The sequence below is a fragment of the Salvelinus fontinalis genome, chromosome 7 (assembly GCF_029448725.1).
Source record: "Salvelinus fontinalis isolate EN_2023a chromosome 7, ASM2944872v1, whole genome shotgun sequence".
NCBI classification, from domain to species: Eukaryota; Metazoa; Chordata; class Actinopteri; order Salmoniformes; family Salmonidae; genus Salvelinus; species Salvelinus fontinalis.
Window position 1 is genome coordinate 49,133,830 of NC_074671.1, and position 11,856 is coordinate 49,145,685.

The 11,856-nt window shown below is 43.3% G+C and overlaps 1 protein-coding gene and 1 pseudogene across 3 annotated transcripts; one reads left to right on the plus strand and one right to left on the minus strand.

Moving 5' to 3' along the window:
- The first annotated feature begins 1,921 nt into the window (after nucleotides 1–1,921).
- On the plus strand, nucleotides 1,922–4,556 carry LOC129859580 (patatin-like phospholipase domain-containing protein 4). Of its 3 annotated transcripts, none has more exons than XM_055929509.1 (7): nucleotides 1,922–2,041; nucleotides 2,369–2,569; nucleotides 2,682–2,776; nucleotides 3,499–3,634; nucleotides 3,895–3,960; nucleotides 4,084–4,236; nucleotides 4,425–4,556. In XM_055929509.1, exons 2-7 carry the CDS (start codon nucleotides 2,384–2,386, stop codon nucleotides 4,554–4,556), a joined length of 768 nt encoding a protein of 255 aa, XP_055785484.1. In that variant the 5' UTR covers nucleotides 1,922–2,041; nucleotides 2,369–2,383. The 3 variants fall into 3 exon arrangements, with proteins under 3 accessions (XP_055785484.1, XP_055785483.1, XP_055785485.1); XM_055929508.1 differs by having other exon boundaries at nucleotides 2,382–2,569; XM_055929510.1 differs by lacking the exon at nucleotides 1,922–2,041 and adding an exon at nucleotides 2,051–2,166 and having other exon boundaries at nucleotides 2,382–2,569.
- A 2,379-nt stretch (nucleotides 4,557–6,935) lies between these two features.
- On the minus strand, nucleotides 6,936–11,508 carry LOC129860075 (steryl-sulfatase-like; annotated as a pseudogene).
- Nucleotides 11,509–11,856: the final 348 nt, after the last annotated feature.

Sequence of the window (11,856 nt, forward strand, 5' to 3'; positions counted from 1 at the left end):
CCTGTACCTGTCCCCCAGGTGTGATGTTCGGATGTACCGATCTTGTGCAGGTGTTGTTACACGTGGTGTGCCACTGCGAGGATGATAAGCTGTCCGTCCTGTCTCCCTGTAGCGCTGTCTTAGGCGTCTCACAGTACAGATATTGCAATTTATTGCACTGGTCACATCTGCAGTCCTCATGTCTCCTTGCAGTATGCCTAAGGCACGTTCATGCAGATGAGCAGGGACCCTGGGCATCTTTCTTTTGGTGGTTTTCAGAGTCAGTAGAAAGGCTTATTTAGTGTGCATGTTCATTAATTGTGCATGGTTCATTGAACAAGCATGGGAAACAGTGTTTAAACCCTTTACAACTAAGATCTGTGAAGTTATTTGGATTTTTATGAATTATCTTTGAAAGACAGGGTCCTGGGAAAAGGGACATTTTTTTTAATTATTTTACCGTTATTTTACCAGGTAAGTTGACTGAGAACACGTTCTCATTTGCAGCAACGACCTGGGGAATAGTTACAGGGGAGAGGAGGGGGATGAATGAGCCAATTGTAAACTGGGGATTATTAGGTGACCATGATGGTTTGAGGGCCAGATTGGGAATTTAGCCAGGACACCGGGGTTAACACCCCTACTCTTACGATAAGTGCCATGGGATCTTTAATGACCTCAGAGAGTCAGGACACCCGTTTAACGTCCCATCCGAAAGACGGCACCCTACACAGGGCAGTGTCCCCAATCACTGCCCTGGGGCATTGGGATATTTTTTAGACCAGAGGAAAGAGTGCCTCCTACTGGCCCTCCGACACCACTTCCAGCAGCATCTGGTCTCCCATCCAGGGACTGACCAGGACCAACCCTGCTTAGCTTCAGAAGCAAGCCTGCAGTGGTATGCAGGGTGGTATGCTGCTTTCTTTGCTGAGTTTAGTTTTTGGGTGGAGTTTTCCTTTAAGTTGTATTGTGTATGGCTCAGTCTGTGGAAATGCTGTGATTCACAGACACACGATGACCACAATTTGAATGCTGCAACTGAGACAGAATGATGTCGAAGGATTCGCTGAGAACCCGAGTATGACTGGACAGGCAGAAAAAAATAGCCTAGTTTTCATGGCACATTGTAAATATCTGACTGCTACTAGGATAGTATTCTGTACAAGACACAAGACCAAATGCGTCACATGAGGTTGGTGCAACCTTAATTGGGGAGGAAGGGCTCGTGGTAATGGCTGGAGCATAATTTGTGGAATGGTATCAAATACAGTGTTTGATGCCGTTCCATTTGCTCCATTCCAGCCATTATTTTGAGCCTTCCTCCCCTCAGCAGCCTCCCCTGAAATGCATGTGCCGGATGTGCAGGAGCTTGGAGGGATTTGTAGTCTTCCATGTCCACTTTGATGCTAATAGCATTTTCGAGTCTGAGAGTAAATTGAGCCGAATATATTGATAAAAGTCACCTTGTCAGAGAGAGATTTACAGCGTTATCAAAACGTCACGACAGGGAAAGCCTACATGAAACACATACCTTGTTTGAAGTGGTTCTAAAATCCCCGATGGGAAAAAAACTATTTTTGCTAGGTTTTATGGGTATTATGACTTGTCCACTGTGGGGCTAGAGTTTTAAGAGTGTTTAACTTTTTTAAGTCATAAAGTGTAAATGCGTGACTCGCAACGGGCCCAAGACCGCAGCGTGTTTGCCTGAAGCCGGAACACATGCGCTGAAAGATACCGGGTAAAATATGCATTATTGTAGCTCAGCTGCTGCTATAGATGTCAAAGTACAATTTGTTCAGTAGACATTTCACTTTTTATTGCACAAACACAAAGCAGACAATGTAACCCAATGTTTTCTTACAGGTTTAGTCAATTTCACCGTATTTCAACGGATAGTTTTGTAAATCGTTGTAGGCTTTTATTTTGAAACACCGCGGAAAACCCGGAAGTAAAGCACAGATCCAGCACTTCTTTACATTGTCATCATATTTGTAAAGCAGTGCAGAACAAGCAGTTTTAGTTTACTGCAATTGTTTCTAAAACCGTAATGCAACCATAAACAGTAAGGAAGCTTGTTTATGTATGTGTAGATTAACCTTGAATGCTACGCTTGTTATTAACGTTCAGGGAATTGTAGTTTACAGTATTAGTTCGACTGCCTCTGTAATGCGTGAATAAGCCTACTAGGTATGTTGTTCAGCCTAGCCTACTACAGTTTCCCACATCAGATTTACTAGTGCCGCCTGCCACATGCAGTTATCTAGCTACAAAATTCCACTGTGCTAATATGGATTTGATTAGGCTTTAACACAATATTTCACTGGTGAAGTTACAGTAGCTATGTTTGTCAATTAACCTCATAGTTTATTCAATGAATAATGTTATCTAGGTTCTCTTTATAGAGATGACAGTGCCAGTGGTGAACCTTTCTTTTGCTGCGTGTGGATTCCTGGGTATCTACCAACTGGGCGCATGTGGAGCCATCCTGAGACATGGAGACAAGCTGGTGAGCTCTCTCAGGGCATGTGCCGGGGCATCTGCTGGAGCTCTGGTGGCTGCAGTGATGGTCACTGCTCCAGACAAACTAGAGGTAAAATAGTAAGGTCTTCATCATCATCCTAGTCTTCTTTCGTCTATTCCTTGTACATTTTTGTTGTGTTTAGGCCTACTGTTGGTTGATACATTTGGTCTTTTTCCAATAGAGTGTCAAAGAATTTACCTTCAGATTTGCGAAAGATGTCAGAAGCCAGAGGCTTGGAGCTGTGACTCCTGGATATAACTTCATGCTTACACTCAGGTAGTCACTTACTAACTCTGAGAGAGCTATACACTGAATATACCAAGATTAGGAACACCATAGTATTGAGTTGCTCCCCCCTCTACAAGTTGTCGAAAGCATAGCCCATGTTGACTACAGTGCTTCTCACAGTTGTGTCAAGTTGGCTTGATGTCCTTTAGGTGAAGAAAATCCATCTTTAACCGGTCTCCTCCCCTTCATCTACACTGATTGAAGTGGATTTAATAAGTGACATCAATAAGGGATCATAGCTTTCACCTGGATTCACCTGGTCAGTCTTATGTCATGGAAAGAGCAAGTGCCCTTAATGTGTTGTATACTCAGTGTATAGAACAGTCATATTCAGATGCATATGCACACATAGTTAGACAGGCAGAAACACAGAGAGCCAGTTGGTTGGGTTGAATGGGAATAAGTGTTCATAATGTTTTGTACACTGTGTATTTCGTTGGGTTAAAGCCACGTCTAGATAACTGGGTATGTCAATCATTTTTCAGTTGTAACACCTTTATAATAAATGTAGCTATTCATATGTGGGATTAAATTAAACCTACGGCTATAGAACTGAACAATGGTTGCATTTGTACCTTCATGAAGTGCACGCATTACACAGCCAACAGATTGTGTAATAAGTGCATGTTATTATTATAGAACCGTATAGTGTTGTTAAATTCATTATTAAAAACATGACAAAAAAGCATCTGTCCCTTTGTTCTCCCCAGGGAGGGCATCGAGGAGTTTCTGCCTGGCGATGCCCACAGTAAAGCAGGCAATCGCCTTCACATCTCTATAACACATTCAAAAAGTGGCAAGAACACCATCGTGTCCAGCTTTGCCTCCAGGGAGGACCTCATAAAGGTAGCCCGCCACAAGCCTGAGCAGATTATATTTCTGGAGCTTGGCTTTAACACAAAATGTTGTCGTAAATGTTTGAGGAGCATGGCCATTGTTTTCCCCCTGATACACTGCATTGTTGGGTCAGTTCTGTGTTTAAGCCAGTAAAGTGACAGAGCAATGCATATCTAACAATATGTGTGGGTCAAGGAACATTTACAAATCTCTTTCACTACATATTTTAGGATTAGGTCTGACCTGGCCTTTGCTTCTTTTAATTTAAGGCACTCTTGGCCAGTAGTTTTGTGCCTGTCTATGCTGGAATCAAACCGGTGGAATGGCAAGGACAGGTAATAACTTTTAACTGCATCTCAAACTCAACCAATGGATGTTATCCATTACGAGCTTACTGTTACTTTTTGTTTTTTCCTAACTGAAAATCTATAAACTTAACTGTAACACATACCCTTCAGAAATGGATTGACGGGGGATTCACGGATAGTCTGCCCATCCTGCCAGAGGGACGTACCATCACAGTCTCCCCCTTCGCAGGTCCCCAAGACATCTGCCCAAAACACAGAGGGCTCATGAACCTCCACCTCAAACTGGCCAACATGGACGTAATGGTGAGTATGATCACCGTTTGATTACATGTTCACAGGGATACAGACAGTACACATCTTCAACAAGTGTGTATTGCATTCATTGTATGGTTTTGCACATCATTTTGCCTGGACAGTCCTTTTGCAGTATTTAAATTGGTTCGATTTTGTAGATGTTTTTGTTGATGTTTTGTGTTGTTATTATCCCTCAGTTTTCCAAGGAGAACATCATCAGGTTAAACCAGTCCTTATTCCCTCCATTAGAGGAAAGGATGAACCAGTATTGTAAAGAGGGTCATGACGATGCAGTGAGGTTTCTGAAGAACGAAAACTGGATCAAGTAGTGTTGTATTTCAATTGAGTGTTTTTTTTATTATAGTGTTTTTACTTTTAAATATGGTGTAAATCACATTATTTATTTTAGATTTTAAAGTGTGTAGAATAAAGAAAATACAATCATTTAAGTAAAATGTATAATTTCCTCTTTGCAAATCCACTGTAGCCCATAAAATCAACAGTAATAGCTACTCTATAATCCGAGGAGACGTTGGAATATCAGCCAACTGCATGTAACTATATCTCTCATGTGAGGTAACTAGGTGAAAATCGGTCTTTGAACACGCCTCACCATCAATTTCCAGCAGCGATCCATTACCCCTGAGCCAGTAGTGGCATGCGGTGAAGAAATCAGTAGGGCACTTCACGGAAGTACCTAATATATATAGGGCAGTGGCGTCACGCTAACCTAGCAGAGGTCCTTCAGCTCCTCCAGGACAAGAATGGAGTACCCCTTTGATGTTACCATAGAAATGGTTGTTTGAACTCTGCACGTTCTTCTCTCCACCTGAGGAACCGTTTAACTTCCTCCGGTCCTCGGGTATCGACGTGCACTGTGTTCAAGAGATCTTATTTTTTCCCGGTGGTTGAACTCACACACACTCCCTACACACACCTTCCTCCAGATCTTCTGAGGATACTTCTTCATGCATGGATAGAAACCAAGGCAAAATGCGCTGTTTAAATGACTCACGGTCTGCATATCCAGTAGCAATTGCTGAAATAGTCTAACCCCAAAACATCAAAGAACCATATCTGCATCTATTAACACGACAAGGCTGAATTATCATAACTACTTACCAAATGTGACTGATAAAAGCATAATTGTCCAAAAAGACTTGGATGAGTTGAAATAAATAACGTTTAGCACTGTACACTCATTAGCATGAGGGCAAAGAGCTGATCTGTACACTAAAGCTGAGATTTAGTTTGATCAGAAACCACATAATGACTATGTAAACATTTTTTGTGCAATCATAAAAATATCTGTTATGTCACAATCAGTGTTTCAATGAATTGTACATCAGTTGTACATCACCAACTAGGCCATACAGTCCTGTAAGTAAACAGGACTTACCATCCACACACTAATGTGAAGTAACCATGGTGTTTTCCTACCGCTATCCAGCCTCCCTGCTGTTGTTAATAATTAGCCCAATTTTTCTCCACAGTTGTAATTAACACCTGGGGACATAGATTCCCTAGCGTATGGTTTAATATTGTTTAGGTTTTCTCCTCTGAGGAAAACTCCGCTGCGCTCCACTTCTCTGGCGTCCGGGAGCAGAGAGGCTGCGCTGGATGTGACGGACCAGTGGCCAAGCCGACACACAGGGTTTGCGTCCCAAATGGCACTCCAAATAGTGCACCACTTTTGACCAGAGCCCTGGTCAAAAGTGGTGCACAATGTAGGGAATAGGGTGCCATTTGGGACGCAGTCCCCGAGTCAAAGACGAGATAAACAGCTGGCTTCTATCACTGCCAAACTCTCTCTGTTGTGGATAGATCCAATAATGATCAGCCACCGTGATTTCAGGGCCATGGATGGAGGAAAATAATTAGATTTATACACAATGTCAGAATATCAGTCAAGTAGAATATCAATCCCAGTTCTAGTGATAGTGCCTGTCGTTCTGTAGTTGGTGCTGGTAGCCTCAGTAGTGCTGTTGTAGCTGGTACCCCACCTAAATCAGACCATTAATCATTCACATTAGACAAATCTGTTGAAACAAATGAACACATGGTAATAACAAAATAACACATGGCATAAAATGCAACGGGTGTGTGGGAATGCGCAAAAATAAATCAGAATTCAGCATCCATCATATAAATGACTAAACAGAGGAGAGAGCACTCCTTAATATTCAGAGATTTGCTAATGGTAGTTGGTGACAAATAGACTGCTGGATATAGAGTTAACGGGAGACTAAGATACATATTAACTAAACGTCACTGAAATCTGAGATCAAATGAAGAGCTAAGCTTAAAGCTAGTCTGGGTGATGAAGTTTTGCTGCTGGCTGTGGTCACAGGGGGATGAGCCATGTGTGACTCAGGGACTCTGGCTGACTCTGTACTGACTGCTGGCATTAGACACGGCAGCTCTACTGAACATCTTAATACAGCTCTATGTGTTAATACAGCCATGTCTTTTCATGTCGGTTGTCCACTCAGTTTCATTGCTTCTTGGATGTGCAGATGCCTTTTACAGAGACCCTGTAGTGTCTAAATGATGAACAGTGATTAAATGATCATCGGTAACCTACAAGGGTAACACAGGGTTATAGTAGCACCCCGGAGAATAAAACTAGAAATTCTCCAACTTGAGTTGGACCTTGTGCTAATCAGTGCACTGAGTTGCTGGCCTCAACCAATCACATCACACAAATACATTTGTCACAAATTGCTTTAAAATGACATGTTAGTCCAAATAGCAGCATCTGCATAAACCCCTCAGGGAGCAAGCGTAGGTGACACAATTTACTGTATATTTTACTGGAGGTGTTCCTGAGAGGACAAATACTAAAAAGTCTGTTATTACGGATCACCCAGTGAGGTCACCCACACATGTAAAGTAGATCCAGGTTACTTCTACCAACAAGTCCAGTTAAAATGGGGGTATTTCCCCTGCCGTTTGTCTCTCTCAGATTTTGTTTACATACATACTAAAAGATTGGTTCTGGTTTCCTACGTTACCCTCCCCGCAGTGTTAAGCAATGATGTGCCGGTCCTGTGGAGAGTCTGCCGCTGCAGTGCTCCGGTGTCCATCTATCCCACCATCTCTCTCATACCTGCAGAGCTGGGAAAGCGGGGAGCAGCAGGGCTGCAGCCAAGGCTTCCATAGGAGGTGTCCCGGGGCGAGCTGGTCCTGAACAGGGGTGATGGACTCCTTATGGACGGCCACTGCAACCCGGATCTCCTCCACGACCGAGTTGAAGGCGGGTTCCGTGTCTGGGGTCAGGGGCGTGGTCTCCGAGGGGGTCACGGGAGAGGTCAAAGAGCAAATGGGGTTCATGGTAGGTCACGTAGGATGCGGTGCAGAAACAGGCATGGGTATGCATGCAGGCTGTCCCGTTCTCGGGGTAGAAGTCCGGAGTGAAAAAGACCACCTTCCATTTTGAATAACCTTAAAGATTTACAATGAATTAATCAAGTTAACTTGCTTACAAAAAACATTGGAATTCTTAATCATAATTAGCAGCACTGTTACAGTAATTCAATTGCATTCTTAAAACTATTACATTGGAAATGTGGACTTACTGTTGGGAGGCTGCCACCTGACAGCGTTGAGGTAGGCGTCACAGTAACGGAAGAGAAACTCGTGCTTTGATCTCTCAACTTTCCCCTGCAGCAGGGGCATGAGGTCATGACCGTTTATCACTCTAGGAAGAGAAGACACACACAAACACACACACACAATAAATGATCTCTGAGACAGAAATGGAGCATGCAGTAGGAATGATCCTTTGCGTAGGCAGAGAGACCTCAAAGGCCCTCGAAAACCTTTGATCAAAGGTTTAGATCAGCCTGATCCGCTTTTTCATTAGCTGAGATTTTTTCTAGCAGGTCCCTTTTGACACCTATTGTGAATATAATGTCTCTAGTTAGGGGGTGATTCAGAGCACAGAGTGCATATCATTTCTATGGTGACCTAGATTCCAAACGCTGTAGTTTTGACTGACAGACGAGGCTGCTAGAAAACCCTTCTAGTGCTTTGGACTTAACCATAGGAATAGAAGTACTTGAACAAACAATGCCCCTCAGACCTCAGCAATTTCACAGCACTCACCTGTCCCCCAGTGCCGTCCCTCCGGCTAGCTTCACCACAATAGGGAAGATGTCCATGTTGCTGGTGGGTTCATCAATGTCTTTCCCTGCAGGTAACATCCCAGTCCAACGGAGCAGTCCTGGAACTCGGATCCCCCCCCTCCCAGTTGGTGGATTTCCCTACTGCTCGGAGACAGATCGAGGCACTTTCTGAGGACTGAGAATAAGGGACTCGACCCGAAATATAAGGCTTACCAGAACCTTTCATGGAAACGTCTCGTCTCTTATGCATGAGGACATTTAGATAATCTGAGCAATTTATCTAGTAATCTATTATTCTATTCTATACATTGACTGGTTCTGACTTCTCATTTAAATTCCTATTAATATACCCTACTAAACCACCACAGATGCAAACTAAAGCCTCTCTGTACCTGCACTTCTAGGTTGAGTATTTTTACTCCTATAAAAAAAAATGGAACCTATTAACAAAAAAATGTGTTTTATCCGAAAATTCAACATCTGGCTGTTCGGCCTCTGTTGACCTGTTCTTTTGAAGCTGTTACAGACTGTACCTTTCTATATGCCATTCCAGCCTCCGTGCACCTCCCCCCGGACTGAGATCTCCTCAAGGTGCGCCAGCTGGTCTGAGGTCAGGTAAACCAGTGTGTTCTCCCTCAGGTTCAACCGGTCCAGAGTCTGCATGAGCTGACCTATGAATAGATGTTATGAAACAGGACATAATAGGTCAAATCCAATCAAATCTTCCAACCTTTCAAATATAATTAGTGTGGACATTTCAAATCTTCCAACCTTATGGACATAAAAAAGAAAACCATACAGCAATATAGAGTAAATATCAAGTCTTACCTACACTCCAGTCTACTTCCTGGATGGCGTTTCCATAGATACCGTGCTGAGTGGTCCCCTGGAAGGCTGGTTAAGGCAAACATGGCCGTGCGCACTTGGATGAAGGAGAAGAACAACAGGAAGTGTAGTCCAGAGTTCCTGTCAAAATAGTCAACACACACAGTGTAAATGGAAGAAAATAATTGTATGACAACAATGGAAACTACCGTGTACAGTATGCTTTCATTTTACAGACACAATCACCTAGGTCACCAAATATAAATAAAAAATATAAATAAAAAAACTCAACACACACCTTTCTCAAAAGTTCAGTGCTTCATCTGTCATTCTCTGAGACATAAGGCGGCTCGACCACCTCCCGGTTCCTCATTAGAAAGCAGCTGAAGTCAGGGAACGTGGCAACGAATATACACGCTCCCAACAATTTAAAAGATTAAACCAAAATAGTGTACGTCGTCGACATGTATTGTATACTGTACATCACCTTGAAGGGTATGTGTGCTTGGACATTGGTAAAGATGGAGCCGTGGCCGAACTGACAGTCACGTAGGTTGGTCAGGGTTATACCGTGGAAGGGGTCGAAGCCGTGAGCACTGGCGTGGTGACAGTAGTCGTCGTTCCTCTCACAGTTAAGACCAAGGTGCCATTTTTCTACAGTGGAGAGAAGGGGCCAGGTGACGGACCATATAAACTGGCAACTTCAGGCATCTTCAAAGCACAACGACCTTGGAAGACAGCACATAACGTGTTTTCAGCAGTGGAGAAAAAAGGCCGGTGACAAAAATGATTACATTTAATAATACGTCAACATGGGTTACTGAAAAGCCTGTGAGGCATGTTGCATATCAAAGAACAAGACCTTGAATGTCAACTCACATGTAAATGTACTTTGTCTGTACAACCATTGAGAAGCCAATAATGAGTATGAAAGCTATTATACAGTTCAAATCAATCATGTAGCTATACAGTCAGAATTGAAAAAACCCTTCAAACAACAAAACAGACACATCGCTGCAACCAATCAAATTAACTGCCACTGCTTCTGCGTGTTCCCTATTCCCAAAGTGTATTGACACGTACTCATGACGACAATAAATGGGTTATACGTAGAGTTTTCCATGGACCTAAAGGCGCTTGACATAGTAGCAAAGGAGAGGACTTTGGCTCACCTATGAGAGCAGTCTCGTAGCCCTGTCGTTTGGCGACCTTGGCAAAGGTGACTTCTTCTTTGGGAAGACCGCCAGACGCAGCAGAGATGATATACACCCCCTAACTGTCCAAGACAAAAATAGGATCAAAAACTGATGTGAAATCACAAAGTGGGGAGAGTAACAAAGTATAACATTATACAGTGGAATGATGATGTACTTTTCATCCTGCTGCATTGTGGTCAACATGCTATTTATTCTGTTCTACGAACTGTCCTCTCCACATAGCCTAACTAATGCATCCATAACACCACATAATACTAGTTAGGCCTATCAATACTACCTAGTGGTCTGTTAAGTGATCAAATTATAGTACTAGGCAAAGCTTTGTGTCAAACCCCAGGAGGATAGGCTACACATTGAGCTCTTGTTGTTGTTGTGTAGTATATTTCATTGCTATTGTGTTACTATTTTTACCATTTCACAGTAAAGTCTACGCCCGTTCGGCGCATGCGACTTATAACATTTGATTTTATGTTTATGACTCGCCTCACCAGATCGTATCGGGTATCGGCCCATCGGGAAGGCTGCCCTGCTGGGCGTACAGAGGGGGGGGCAGCAGCGATGTGCTGCGTCAGCCTCACCCCCTCCTGAGCCAGCATGTCGATGTTGGGGGTCCTGTAGACACAACAACACAACACATTACCACCCAGCTGCGCTCATCATCTGGAAGGAGGCGTTTCAGTCATGTTTTAAAAAGGTGAGCAGAGAGCACAGCAAGAATTAGAAATCAGAATAAAAAGAACAGAATAGAATGTTGTCTTCCGAGGATGTACATTTTTGTTTGGTAACACAACTACAAATGAGAAGTATATGTAATGCAGGAAAGCCATGCTTAGAAACATGGGAAAGCACATAAAAAATCCTGTTGCAGTTTATATCACTGTAACTTACCGCAAGGATTGTCTCCAACCGCCAAGTCATCGACCATAATCAGGACAAAATGCGGCCAACAACAGTAGACCTAGACAGCATGGGATCCATGGGGAAGCAAAGACGGAGGCAATACGAGAAGATTGGATAGGGTCAAACGCTTCAAGTTCCTCGGCATGCACATCACTGAGGACCTGAAATGGTCTCGGCACACCGACATCGTGGTGGCTGAAGAAATTCGGCATGTCCCCTAAGACCCTTACAAATTTCTACAGATGCACCATTGAGAGCATTCTGTTGGGCTGCATCACCACCTGCCCTCAACTGCATTATAGCTCTCAAGAAGGTAGTGTGGGCAATCCAATGCATTACCAGGGGCAAAGTAAAGTAAAGGCCAATAAGATCATTAAGGACCTTAGCCACCCGAGCCACAGACTGTTCACTCAGCTACCGTCCGACAGACAGTACAGGGGCATCAAAGCTAAGACAGAGACTCTAAAAAATGGCTTCTATTACTAGGCCATCAGACTGTTGAACAGCCATCACTAGCCGTCTACCACGTGATGCAAACACACACACACACACACACACAC

Bases quoted from the DNA above. Each gene is read 5' to 3' on its own strand.
- LOC129859580 (XM_055929509.1), top strand. From the start codon at position 2,384: ATGACAGTGCCAGTGGTGAACCTTTCTTTTGCTGCGTGTGGATTCCTG. The intron at 2,777-3,498 runs GTAGTCACTTAC...TGTTCTCCCCAG, and splicing joins AACTTCATGCTTACACTCAG to GGAGGGCATCGAGGAGTTTC. The intron at 4,237-4,424 runs GTGAGTATGATC...ATTATCCCTCAG, and splicing joins TGGCCAACATGGACGTAATG to TTTTCCAAGGAGAACATCAT.